This window comes from Phoca vitulina, unplaced genomic scaffold (assembly GCF_004348235.1).
Source record: "Phoca vitulina isolate PV1807 unplaced genomic scaffold, GSC_HSeal_1.0 scaffold9, whole genome shotgun sequence".
Taxonomy (NCBI): domain Eukaryota; kingdom Metazoa; phylum Chordata; class Mammalia; order Carnivora; family Phocidae; genus Phoca; species Phoca vitulina.
The window spans coordinates 14,312,110-14,326,680 of record NW_022589712.1 but is presented as its reverse complement, the minus strand read 5'-3'; the positions used below and the strand labels follow the sequence as shown (position 1 = coordinate 14,326,680).

Below are 14,571 nucleotides of genomic sequence, written 5' to 3'. Positions count from 1 at the left end.
GTCCAGGGCCGAACAGCTTCCCTGGGGAATTCTACCAAACAATTAAAGAAGAATGAATACCTATTCTTGCTGACGCTCTTCCAAAAAATAGAAGTAGAAGGAGAACTTCCAAACTTATTCTATGAGACCATCATTACCTTGATTCCAAAACCAGACAAAGACCCCACTAAAAAGGAGAATTACAGGCTAATATCCCTGATGAACATGGATGCAAAAATTCTCAACAAGATACTAACTAGCTAATCGAATCCAACAGTGCATTAAAAGGATTATTCACCACTATCAAGTGGGATTTATTCCTCGGCTGCAGGGGTGTTTCAATATCCGAAAATCAATCAACGTGATACAACACATTAATAAAATAAAGGATAAGATCCCTATGATCCTCTCAATAGATGCAGAAAAAGCATTTGACAAAATACAGCATCCTCTCTTGGTAGATCCCTCAAGAAATTAGGGATGGAGGGAACATACCTCAATATCATAAAAGTCATATATGAAAAGCCCACAGCAAATATCATTCTCAATGGGGAAAAACTGAGAGCTTTTCTCCTAAGGTCAGGAACACAGCAGAGATGTCCACTCTCACCACAGTTGTTCACCATAGTACTAGAAGTCCTAACCTCGGCAATCAGACAACAAAAAGAAATAAAAGGCAGCCAAATCAGCAAGGAAGAAGTCAAACTTTCACTATATGGAGATTGCATGATACTCTATGTAGAAAACCCAAAATACTCAGCCAAAAAATTGCTAGAACTCATACATGAATTCAACAAAGTTGCAAGATATAAAAGCCAATGTACAGAAATCTGTTGCATTTCTATACACTAATAATGAAGCAGCAGAAAGAGATATCAAGGAATCTTTTTACAATTGCACCAAAAACCCATTTACAATTGCACCAAAACCCATAAGATACCTAGGAATCAACCTAACCAAAGAAGTAAAAGATCTATATGCTGAAAACAATAGAACACTTATGAAAGAAATAGAAGAAGACACAAAGAAATGGAAAAATAGTCCATGCTCATGGATTTGAAGAACAAATATTGTTAAAATGTCTATACTGCCCCAATGCAACCTGCACATTCAATGCAATCTCGATCAAAATAACACCAGCATTTTTCACAGAGTTCCTAACATTTGTATGGAACCAGAAAAGACCTGAATTGCCAAAGTAATGTTGAAAAAGAAAATCAAAGTGAGAGGCATCACAATCCCATACTTGAAGCTCTATTACAAAGCTGTAATCATCAAGATAGTATGGTACTGGCACAAAAACAGACACATAGATCAATGGAACAGAATAGAGAACCCAGAAATGGACCCTCAACTCTGTGGCCAACTAATCTTCAACAAAGTAGGAAAGAATATCCAATGGAAAAAAGACAGTCTCTTCAACAAATGGTGTTGGAAAAACTGGACAGCGACATGCAGAAGAATGAAACTGGCTCACTGTCTTACATCATACACAAAAATAAATTCAAAATGGATGAAAGACCTAAATGTAAGACAGGAAACCATTAAAATTCTAGAGCAGAACACAAGCAGCAACCTCTTTGACCTTGGCCACAAGGACTTATTACTAAACACGTCTCTAGAGGCAAGGGAAACAAAAGCAGAAATGAACTATTGGGACCCCATCAAAATAAAAAGCTTCTGCACAGCGAAGGTCAGCGATTGTTGTCTGCACAACAATCAATAAAACTAAAAGGCAACCTACGGAATGGAAGAAGATATTTGCAAATGACATATTGGATAAGGGCTAGTATCCAGAATCTATAAGGAACTCATCAAAATCAACAACCGAAAAATAAATAATCCAGTTAAGAAATGGGCAGAAGACATGAACAGATATTTCTCCACAAAGAAGACATCCAAATGGCCAACAGACACATGAAAATATGCTCAGCATCACTCAGCGTTAGGGAAATACAAATCAAAACTACAATAAGATACCACCTCACACCTGTCAAAATGGCAAAAATGAACAACTCAGGAAAAAACATATGTTGGCAAGGATAAGGGGAAAGGGGAACCATCATGCCCTGTTGGTGGGAATGCAAACTGGTGCAACCACTCTGGAAAACAATATAGAATTTCTTCAAAGAGTTAAAAATAGAACTACCCTATGGCTCAGCAATTGCATTACTAGGTATTTATCCAAAGGATACAAACATGCTGATTCAAAGGGACACATGCATCCCAATATCTATAGCAGCACTATCAGCCATAGCAAAATTTGGAAAGAGGTCAAATGCCCATTGACTGATGAATGGATAAAGAAGATGTGGTGCATATGTAAGGTGGAATATTACTCAGCCAACAGAAAAGAATGAAATCTTGCCATTTGCAACAATTTGGATGGACCTAGAGTGTATTATGCTAAGTGAAAGAAGTCAGCCAGAGAAAGACAAATAACATATGATTTCACTCGTATGTGGAATTTAAGAAACAAAACAGATGAACATAGTAGAAGGGAAGGAAAAATAAAATAAGATAAAAACAGAGAGGGAGGCAAACCATAAGAGATTCTAATTATAGAGAACAAACTGAGGGTTGCTGGAGGGGAGGGAGGTAGGGGAATGCACTAAGTGGGTGATGGGCTTTAAGGAGGGCCCTTGTTGGGATGAGTACTGGGTGCTGTATATAAGTGAGGAGTCATTAAATTCTATTCCTGAAACCAATACTACACTATATGTTAACTAACTTGAATTTAAATTAAAAAAATTAAATACCAAAAATTACTTCATTATTTATTTATTATTGTTGATTCTACTTTTCAGTTAACTCATTTGCTAGTTTGAAGTTTTCTTTTACAGTATAATGGATTCAGAGGAAATATTATATTTAACCAAAAAGAGTTTAAAGTTAGTCATAAAAGCAATTTTAGAGGGAGGCCATGATTATCTTTTACTGAACAGTTAGCAAACTTAGAGATATCTCCAGGAATACATATTAATCACTGTTCTCATTTCTTTTTCTTTGAATTTATTCACAGGTTTAAAAATAAAAACTCGACCTTGCAGTCAATAATCCTCCTTTTTTATCAAAGTAATCTCTAAATAGACACCGTAGTATGCCCATTTTGAATCTTCTCTGGCATTTACCACTCACTCTGTAAGATTGCATGGATGCTGCCCTGTCTTACGATAACAAACATTTAAATATGTTAATTTAAAAATCCTCAAACTTTGATAGATTATCTTCAAATAAAAAAATGAAAAAAAGGGTATTTGATAAAAGCCATTCAACAAATCTTTTTAAAGCAGACATTATGCAGCAGCATGATGAAATCTACAAAGATACTGTCAGTAACTTAAAGAAATTAATAATCTTAAGAGTTCAGACATCTACTTTTTTTTAGATGTGACTAAAAACTAAAGTCACTCCATAAGCCACCATGAAATGGGTCCCCTTAGTTAGCCTTTAAAGAGCAGAAAATGTATATACTAATTATGTGCATTTAAAATTTTAATACTCCTGTATTATCCTATTGCCTTGTATTTGTTTTTAAGGTTATATTTAAATTGATGAAAGTTACAGAAACATTCATTATTCTTAAGAGCAAATGGAACTCTGCACTGCAGTCAGCCTGCTCATCCATAATTCAGGATCCCAGCCGAAAACATTACGCTCAAACAAGCACAAATATTGGCAAAGGTGAAATATTGAACTGCTACAGTAGCAACTAACTCACGAAGCCATCTGTGTGTGCTTCAATTTCCTAGCACTAGAAATAAAAATTAAAAGCAGACAAACAGTCAACAATTATGGTTGTAAACTAAATAAGCAAGAGAGCAAAGCCAAGTTGCCGCTATTCAAAGCTACATGATTTTTATTAGTTATACGCAGATCTGATATGACAATAAAACCCAAGAGGGGGGAAAAAAAAATTAGTTGCTTGGATTATCTATCTGAGCAAAGAAAAGGGGATTCTAGAAGAATGTTCTTATGGATTTGAACTTTGCAAATAGCAGCTCTGGTTCTATTTAAGGTAACAGATTTATTTTTCCTCAAACACATCCCCTCATTTGTCACATTTATCTGGGCAATAACACCAGCCCTCCATTTATTAGCACCATGGTCACTGGTTTGGAGGTTCCAGCAGGCAAGAAGAATCACTAAATACCCTTGACAGAAAACAGGTCTCCTCTGTCCAGGGAGGTGACTCTTGTTTGGGCTCCAAGCATCAGCAGGATGCACAATGAAAAGTGAGATGCAGGGGAGACACAGACCTAGCCAGATGAATCAGCACAAGTAACCCAGTAGATCAATATGTGAACAGCCACCAGATCACATTCACTTCTAGCCCTTACATTGTTTCCACTGCTGTAGGCTAGATCCATTGCATTTTGTGGCAATACAGACCTTACATTTTGTTGCCACGAATAACATATATATGTATAAAATAATTGATGCTAAAAATTAATGATAAATATCTAGTGCTCAGAAATTTTGTCTCCTATCAAAAGGTTTATTGTTCTAAATTTGTCAGAGAGCCTTATGACATGTTATAATTCTTTCTTTTACCAATAAGGGGAAAGTAATTAATACAGTGAGTATAGTCACTTTATTATATAATAAAGTTACTAGTTTTAGATAGCATGGAATATATAAAACCATTAACATTCATCCTCAAATCTGCATGACTAGAAAAATTTGCAACAAATTATCAAGCCTCTTCGTCCACTTTTCTGCCATGACTATTTGAACAGCTCACAGATGGAAGTATTTATAATTTTTAAAGCACCTTTTGTCATCATCTCACTGAGCTTGAAACAATCCAGAGTGAGAACAGTCCGCATTTTACAAGCGGGGTCCCAAAATGCACAGATGTTACATAGGACATCCTGGCCATCACAGGCCAGGCATGGGAGTGGGGACTCCACTCCACACATCTCTCAAGAAATACCACTTATCTGTACACTACAGAAAATAATAAAACACTGAGGCATCAGTCCTCTTCCCTCTCTTCTTACCCCAGCCACTACCTTAGTTTAAAAAAAAAACTCATTCAAACCAAAATAAGAATAAAGAGTAAACTGTAGAATCATAATCTGATTCCAAATTACTTTTTTCAAACTTAATCTGTACAATTTTGTTTTATTGTGTGTGTGTGTATGTCATCCAGAGAATTTTCACATTTAATAGACTCAAAGGAAAATGTGCTTTATTACCTAATTATCTCCCCCACACTTTTGGAAGGGACCTGCTAGTTTCCTTTCCATCATTTCATAAATGACGTCACTGAGGCACAAAATGGCTCAGGAATTTGTGCCCAGGAAACAGCAAAGACAGACACAGACAGAAAAATGGAACTCCAAGTTCAGTATCCCATCTCCCCAAATAAAGACGTAAAACTTCAGTTGGAGACCCTTGGCATTGTGTAGACCGAATCAGAGGTTTTTCTGGCCTACGGAGGAGGTCTATGCCCACATATTCAGCAAGGATCTGATCTTTTATCCAACCAGGCTCTTTCTGGCATGACAATGAGATCTTCCAACAATAAATGGGAAACAAGCACCACTCGCATTGAACTTCCAAAAATCAGCCCAGGACAATCAACATGAGTGGGAGCCTTGTGATTACAGGAGCTTCAGTGAAATTAGTGGTCCCTGGTCAGACACGGAGAAACTCCCTGCCTTTCTATAGCTGAGAGCATGCTCTGGGCTGTGAATACCCAGATTCTCTTCTATATTTGAAAGTCAAGAGTGCTTCACTGGAAATGGCCACTATGCACATCGAATACACTGTAAAGCAAGGAAAGTGGGACCGTGAGAGATCAGTATGATGTCTGTGGTGCCGAACCACAATGATCACTTGTTGGAAAGACTAGAAAAACAAAAAGCCAAGTGTAACATTACTTTTAAGCTCTCTTGACAGAGAGTTAAATTTGGACATTTTTATATCTAAAAATATACATTTGAAGCTGGGGGAGGAAGGATTAGGATTGTGACAAGGAAGCAATAGTTTTATATTCTTACAGACGATTATTTCCACGGTTTAAGGAATATACATGTTTAAATGCATGTTTAATTCACAATGACTTTGTTAATTGCATAATTTATTCATTATAGAATTAATCTATAAGCTGCCATAACATTTCACTGCTAATTCTCTTCTAAAACTCAGTTTGCTGTTAGAGAAAGAACAGTGGTGGGGAACTCGGCTCCAGTCCACACGCTGTCCCTCACCGTTAATCTTGTCACGTCATAAACCCTCTGGGCCTCATCACCTCATTTTGCTTAAAGACTTTCTAGATCTCTGAGGGCTTTCCCAGTTGGGATAAGTAAACTACTGCTTGACTTATTTGACCAGAGTGTACGGTTTTTGTCGCCATCGTCACGATAACCTCGTGCACTGTCACCGTGCGGTATTGTCCTTGGTGATTGAAGGGCAGTTTGACGATAACTTAATTCCCAACTGGTCGCTGAGTAACCATCAAGGCCACACTAATGCAAACACCCAGCCAACAGAGAGCTTGGTCTTTGTCCTTTTGCTACATGAAAAAGACAGCACCTTCAAAGAGCAGGGACTAGTCTGAAAATGCTAGGAAAAGAGACATCACCTTGTGATTCCTTGCTGTCGTCTCCTAAAACGGAAAGAAACTGCAAGCGAATTGAAGAGACCCTGAGTGAAGCTGGTAGTTGAACTTTAAAGTGTACTTAAAAATACTAAACCAGCCGTGACATCTCTGCCCCTTACCTTGCAGTCTTTGCATCACGTTGGCAATGTCCCGAGGAGACCGTGAGGCCATCCTGGAGGCCGCCATGGTGCCTCCTGAAGCATGAAACCCGCACCAGAGACTTCTCCCAGGGTGCAGGAGCAGCACGCCACTCAGGAAAACATAGCGCAGCTTCCCGAGATCTATCGGATCACTCTATCGGGTCACACACGAATCCCAGGCCCTTGCAGCAGCGAGCGAGGGGGGAGCACTTCCAAAGACTGAACCCCTTTTCCTTTTCCTTCTTTTAAGACTGTTCTCTTAAATGAACTCAGGAACCTGAAGAACAAATAGAAAAAGTACAATATTAAAAAAAAAATCTACATAGGTTCCCCTAATGCTAAAAAGAAAACTATTTCTATTCAGTTTGAATAGAAGATTCATTACCAAGTGAAACATGTATAAAGTACTAGGCAAATGCTAGGAATCTTTAGATCTGACAAAATAAATGCATACATGAGATATATATAATAAAGTTGGTTGCTGGGGCGCCTGGGTGGCTCAGTCGTTAAGCGTCTGCCTTCGGCTCAGGTCATGATTCCAGGTCCTGGGATCGAGCCCCGCATCGGGCTCCCTGCTCGGCAGGAAGCCTGCTTCTCCCTCTCCCACTCCCCCTGCTTGTATTCCCTCTCTCGCTGTGTCTCTCTCTGTCAAATAAATAAATAAAATCTTTAAAAAAAATAAATAAATAAATAAAGTTGGTTGCTGAAAAAGAAATGTTTGCTTATTCCATGTTTTCTCTTTTTTTAAAGATTGTATGTATGTATGTATGTATGTATTTGAGAGAGAGCACAGGAGCAGGGGGGAGGGGTAGAGGGAGAGGGAGAAGCAGACTCCCCTGCTGAGCAGGGAGCCTGACCCGGGGCTGGATCCCAGGACTCTGAGACCATGACCTGAGCCAAAGGCAGATGTTTAACCAACTCAGCCACCCAGGTGCCCCTTCCATGTTTTCTTTTTTTTTTTTTAATTTAATTTTATTATGTTATGTTAATCACCATACATTACATCATTAGTTTTTGATGTAGTGTTCTTTTTAAACTATAATCTTTCTCCATTGATCTATGAAAGTGAATGTACTATGAAGTCAAAACATTGAGTCCTATTTCTCAATATTCCCAAGTTCTCTCATCTATGCTATTTCAGCCTACTTTGTACATATATTTTGCTGTTTCATTTGTATACTTTCCAAGAATGAGATTAAATCTTAGCTTCTAGATGAGCACTGAGTAATGCATAGAATTGCTGAATCACTATATTGTATACCCTAAAACCAATGTAACACTGTATGTTAACTACCCTGGAATTAAAATTAAAAAAAATAAAAATAACTTTAAAAAATCTTAACTTCTAATAACAATTTGATGAATTAAAACAGTAAAAATGTAAAAATATTTCATTCTAAAAGCGTCAGTTTCAAATATTCTGGTTTTAGAAGTCAAAATGGATTTGATTTAGCTTCTTTCCTTCCCCTACAGAAGACTCTAAAGTAGGTTGGAAGGCTAGGGTAGGGGTGGCCAGGGCAGAGAGGCCATATCCCTTCTAACCCTTTCCTGAATTCTCTGTTTTGGTCAAGCTGGAAAATGCAAAGGATGGGCGCTCAACCAATAAGAAGTTTCTGGAAGAGTGTTCTGGGAGGGAGCTCACCCCTGAACTGAGTCTTGGTAAATGAGTTAGAGCTAGTCAGGAGAAAAATATGAAAGACACAGTCCAGGCAGTGTGAATAGCTCAAGCCAAGTCGTGGACACAAGATTCTATGTGGGAGTACCAAGAGTTAGATCATGAAGGACTCTACCAGGTGACATTCTGGAGCTGAGGCTGGAGAAGGAGGTAACACCAGATGGTTGAGGGCCCTGTGTGCTATGCTCACAAGCTTGGTCCTGATTTTCTGGGAGGCAACAGCGAACCACTGAGGGATTTTAAAACTGGAAATGCCCAAGTATGATTTAGATTATTCTAGATACAATTTTTCAGGGTGTATCTGTAGGAGACAAGACTGAAAGATCGAGAAAGATCAGTGAGGAATGTAGGAGTCGAGATAGGACATGATGGCAGACTGAAATAGGACAGTGAGTGAGTAGAGGATAAAATCTAAAAAATCTTTAGGAGGCAAAATGTGCAGGACTTGGTGATAGGTCAGGGAGGGAAGATAGGAAGCGGTTGGTGGGGTTGTCGGAGCGTCTTGGATGACCCTCAGGATTCTGACTTGAGAATTTGTGGACCTTGGTGCCATCAGCTGAGCTCAGCAGCCAGAAGAGCTATGCAGGTTTTACTTCCAACACTCTTCACCTCATATACTCCTATCCTTGCTGAACAACTTTCCCCTGTGTGGGGCACTGTCAGCTGAGCAGGTCCAAAGGATCCCTAATACCTGGCCCAGGACCCACACTCTCTTGAAGCCATCCCTCAACACCCCAGTACAGACTCAGCACTAACAATCCATGTTATTATAAATATGATTTGTCTTATATTCATCAGCATTGTTAGCCCCACACTCTGAGTAGACAGTGAACATTCTGCAGGCAGAGTCTGTAACTCGTTTTGTTTTGACATCCCACCCTTCCCTGAGAACATGCTAAGCCCTCGATCTATATTTTCGTTTTAGAGTCAACTTCATAATACTTTCCCTCGATGAGAGAACCCCCAGAAAACTCCTTCCTCCTCACTGCAAAAGAAGTTAATGCAATATCCTTCCTTTTTCAGATATAAGATAAAATATTTTGCTTTCATCATTCGTGTATACACACATTTCCTCCTTTGTGAAATTACGATATTCTTGCTTTTTACTGATACTGTCACTTAAAGGGACATATGATATGATAAGAAATTTCAAAGTAATAAAACAAATATAAAAGGAGACTGGAGATTAGAAGATATGAGTTCTAGGCTTAGCTTTGTTCCAACTGGCTGGGTGAGTTTGAGCTGGTTCTGTGTATGGAGGTCCTCAACAATGGCCTATCACAAGGAGTGTGGTACCAGGACATACGCACACTATGGACTAAGAAAGATCTGGAGCAGAGTCTTAATTTTGTCCATGTGACCTTAAGAAAAGATAACTTTTCTGAACACTTGTTTCTTAATCTGTAAAGTGAAGCTCTTTTATGCTAAATTAATTTTATCCTGCGTAAGTTATATTTATTTTTTTATTTTTTTAAGATTTTATTTATTTATTTTTGAGAGAGAGAGAGAGCATGCGCGAGCACGTGCGGGGTGGGGGGGTGGGGGGGGAAGGGGGAGCAGCAGACTCCCCGCTAAGCTGGGAGCCCGATGATACGGGGCTCGATCCCAAGATGCTGGGATCATGACCTGAGCCGAAGGCAGACGCTTAACCAACCGAGCCACCCAGGCGCCCTGCATAAGTTAAATTTTAAAAGATCAATATGTAATATTCTTCGGAGATCGTTTGCATGTAACAGAGTTCCAGAAAATAACTGGCTTCCATTTTCCTTCTCCTGGCCTCAGTTTCTCCAATACGCTATATGAGAAGTGGGCCCAAAACGGAGAGGCGCTCTCCAGTGGGCTTGTCAGTTGCAAAGCCAATGGCAGCACAAGTGTCAGCTGAAATAATGACTGGTACAAAGTCACGAGAGCTTGAAATTCACTCGTGGAACTGACCGATTCCCTAGCAGTGTTCTGGTTGTGGGCATGACCTACAGAGCCAGAACATCAGAGGAAGGCCCGGCGCCGTCAGCAAGCTCACTATTCCCAGGGAAATTTAAAAAGTTTTTCATAGGTGCAGGAGATTGTGGGCAGCGGGGTGGTGGGGAGGGGTCCAGTACTGGGATAGAAAGGGAGAATCAGGTAGACATTGATGGATTGTGTACCAATTAACAGTCCCAGCACGATCTCCAAATCCTTCCAGGAGAAGGAACTAAGATCCCACTGCAGCTACGTACATCCACCACACCTAGCAGAGAATTAAGAGCCCAATGCTTATTTCAAGCATTAAAAACGTATTGAGAAACTATTCATAAAGGACAATGGTACTGAGGAAATAGCAATGAACATGACAGATAAGCCCTTCTTAGAGCTTACGTATCAGAGGGGGAGAGGTTATCAATAATACTACAACAAAGTAGGGTGAGATCTGTCCACGGAACTGTGCGAGCAAACTGAATGCCCGATTAATAACCATCTGCTGTATTGGTTGTGCAGAAAGCAGGGGGAATACTGTCTGCTATGGGGGATTCTCCTATCTGAACCACATACTCTTCTAGCGGCACCTGTGAAAAGCACAGGAGTGAATCATCAAAACTCGGTATCTCCAGTCTCTAAGCAGAATGGTCAACCAGCTGCCAAAACAGTTTCTTGTTTGTGCTCCTAAAAAGAAATGCGTGAGGAAAACACTAGGAAGAACACTGCTAGGCTCCAAGAGCACATCGTAAAGCAATGCAACTACAATTTTAGGTATCGGGAAACTAGAGCAGAAAATTGCAAACCCTGAGACCACCAGAGATGATGTGGTTCATTTCTACCTGAAAACGATGGACTGAGACCATAAAACACAAACAGATTCAGAGCAGCAAGAAGCATAAATGTTACTAAAATAGACGCCTAAATATGTATAAGGATAGGACCCCTATTAAAATTCACTATTAAACAAAAATAAAAAAGCCAGTAAATATACCTCCACCCCCTTACATCTAAGTCCTTTGCTGGAGTGAGTCACATTAAGTGTCTAATTTTAAATTTAATTATTGTTTTTCTGTATTCATCCTTTAGCAATGGTACCAATTAATAAACACCAAGATGGCTAAGCAGTAGGGAAGGAGAAGGACATCTGGCGTTAATATAAATACACTACTAATGTATGTGTACGGGTTATCAGTGAATAGTACTGTGAATTATTCATTATTATGAACTGTACAGGGTAATAAGAATCAGCCCTTTTTATGGAAGAACAAAAATGTAAACAAGTAAGCAAAAGATGAAGTACAGAGCTGATCAGCATGACAGATATGAAGCGTCATGATTCAACTTTTTTTTGGTAAGCTTGGAGTATAAATCAGGCCCCAAGATATCTGCTACCTTCCTCCCCTACTCTGCTAGAGTATATATATCACACCCCTTGCCAAACACTAGCTCTGGTTGGACTAGATCACAAGGAAGGGCACCTACAACACATCTAAGAGGAAGAGAAATGCAGATTCCCTCACAGGGGAGCCTTGGGCCCCACGTGCCTGTCAAGGTCAGGCCACGGGGTGTGGCTGCAGTATCTAGAGCTAAGAAAACGCTACCAAACTTGCCCATCTGTGGGCTTCCTACATCCTGTTCAGTTACACCTCCTTTCATTTCCAAGAAGCTATGTGTGCTGCAGACTTAGAGAGCCGGTCCTGCACATTCAACACAAGCAATTCTTGAAAGATTCTGAACGGTAAACTACCTTTTCCCAACCCTTGCTCCCCGGCAAGAGGAAGGAATCAAGTGACAAGAATTTTTATATGGGGACAATGAGAACAGAAACAAGCCAGTTTGTGAAAAATCATTAGTTAAGAGAGATAAAAATGAGTCTATAATGTAATAGCGGAGCAAATATTATCAAAAGCTAGCAATATTAGTATTTGAGTCAGTCTGAAGACGTGCCTTTTATCTTCAGCATGAAACATATTAAGTTAGCATCGATCTGGTACATTTTGTTCTAAATTTGCCACAAAGTGAGAAACAGGCTCAAAAACACAAGAAAAAAAAATAGCTATGTGTGTTTATTACACTGTTCTGGCAATATCAGGAACTTTTTATCCATACTATTTATCTTTTTCATCATGGGGAACAGCAAGCCTCTGAAAGAAGAATCTTCATGACTAAGGATTAGATCAGCATTTTATACAGATGTGGGTCATATTAATAACTGTTGTTTAACTGAAAATTACTACATTGTCTCTTGCGCAAGTCTCGCTTTTGTATACAAATGCTTCCTTTAGTAAAGATGAAGACAAAAATACAGACACTCAAGAAGAGAAAAATAATTCGCTTAGAACTTTCTTAACGTTCACAGAAGAACGTCAGATACATACAGGTTTTCCACCCCAAACTGAAAAGCTCAGAAATGAACATTCCAGGATGTTAACACTGGGTTCACAGCTGATGTTTCTCCCTAGGCTGGGCCTGAACTTGGAACCTCCAAGCTCTGTCACCCCGGGGCAGCACACCCAACCCGGTTTCCCGACGGGCTTTCTTTGCTTAGCGGCCGAGAGCTGCTTTATTTCGCAATATTTTCCTGCCCTTTGCCATGCACCTGCCGCCCTGTGAACCACCATTGCACAGAACTCCTCCCGCAGCAATGCAAAACCTGCGTCTGAAACCAGTCTTTCCGGAGAGGAGATGAAAGTTATCTTGCCCTCTAGCGAAGGCTCCGCCTGGAAGCAATTGCACGGTGAAACCCCCAGCAGTCTGAAGCCCCGGCCTCCGCACGGTCTTCAAGCCCTGGGCCGTGCTACCCATTTCCCCTCCCCCAGCCCTTCCTAAAACAGTCGAGAGTGGAGGAAGGGAGGCTCCTAGAATTTGTCCAACGCCCTGCATCTCCCATCTGATAGTAGCAACAGTACCGACCATCACAAGAGGCTGGCTGCCTTTCGCTTCTGCATCACTGGAGCCCAAGAGAAGTGCCACAAGCGGAAATGACAATCCGAGAGGGGGATATTAATAGGGATATCTACGTACGAGATGCAGGGAGGACGCTCCCCACCTCCTTATCTCATCCCTGAGTATCATACACGTACACACACCACCACCACCACCATCACCGCCCTCTCCCTCCCATTAAGCACGCACAACCCCAGCATGCAAGTACAAACTTGCTTACAATTTGTCTGCAAATTGTTCGGCTTGCACCCACATTCATATTCTCTCTCTCTCTCTCTCTTTCCTTCCTTCCATGTCTCTCTCGCTCTTCCTCCTTTCCTTTTACCTTCACTCTCCCAGGCTCGTCCAGGTTCCCGGCAGCAAAGCGAGCGCACGGCCGGCCGCGGGCTCCGGGAGCTCGCGAGCGGTTGCAGGGCTGCGGGGAGCCGGGCCGCCCTGGTTACGGAGTACAACACGCCGGCCGTCTCCCTGCCCGCGGCAGATCAGCAGCCGCGCTCCCCTGGGCGGCTCGCACACTCGCTCACTCCTGCGCCCAGCTGCTCGGCGACTCTGCCCTCCCTCTGCAATCGGGTCCTCCCCTCGGATGCACCCTGGGGTTTTAGGCCTCCCTCCCCCTCCCTCCCCCGCCCCCTGCACTAAAGCTCCTTTCGGAGGTCGGCCAGGCGGTTCAGCCCCCCGGCGGGGTGCGGGTACTACCCCTGCGCCGCCACACCCCTCCCCGGCCCGGTGCCCCGCGCCCCGCGCCCCGCGCCCGACTCCAGGATGAGCGGGTCCCTGGAAGAGCGGGCACCGGGGCCTGGAGGCGCTCTCGCAGGCTTCCCCTACCTCCTGGAGATGCACGGCCTCCGGCGTTTCTCCACAGCTGCAAACCCGAGCCGTGACCCACCCTCTCGGCTAACCTTTCTACGGGGGGAGAGGAGGAGAAGGAATGGCCGAGAGCGCCGGGGAAGAGATGCGCTGCACTAGCCGCTAACTTTTGCCTGGAGTTCCCACCGCCCGGGTGACCTTTCTAAGCAGAACCTATCTTGAAAGGCTGGGGAGGCTCCCCGATGGTCCCAGGAAGGAAGTGATGCAGTTCAGTGAGGACATTTAGCACACTCCTTTCAAATCAACTTTCAAAAAGAGCGTAACAGCTGACCTTTTGCCTGTCAGATCAGTAGCAAACAATTTTTAGGGAGACTGGTCAGACTACAGGCTTTTGTTGTTGTTTATAAAGCTTAGATTTCCTGAGAAGGCACTTGCCATCTTAGTTCTATTTATTCTTG

At 41.7% G+C, this 14,571-nt stretch overlaps 1 protein-coding gene across 14 annotated transcripts in view; it reads right to left on the bottom strand.

Annotated features, from left to right (window-relative positions):
• The window catches only part of SYNE1 (spectrin repeat containing nuclear envelope protein 1), a 437,497-nt gene extending 423,153 nt beyond the window's left edge, over positions 1–14,344 (bottom strand). For 8 of the 14 annotated variants that reach the window (XM_032407641.1, XM_032407643.1, XM_032407635.1 and 5 more), the window contains exons 1-2: positions 13,632–13,916; positions 6,709–7,006 (exon numbers count right to left, since the gene is read on the bottom strand). In XM_032407641.1, coding sequence (XP_032263532.1) covers positions 6,709–6,775 — 67 coding nt within the window. In that variant the 5' untranslated portion in view covers positions 6,776–7,006; positions 13,632–13,916. Of the gene's footprint in view, positions 1–6,708; positions 7,007–13,273; positions 13,340–13,526; positions 13,609–13,631; positions 13,918–14,131 lie in introns of those variants that run through there. The other 6 variants (XM_032407640.1, XM_032407639.1, XM_032407631.1 and 3 more) reach the window with 4 other exon arrangements.
• Between the last annotated feature and the right edge of the window lie 227 nt (positions 14,345–14,571).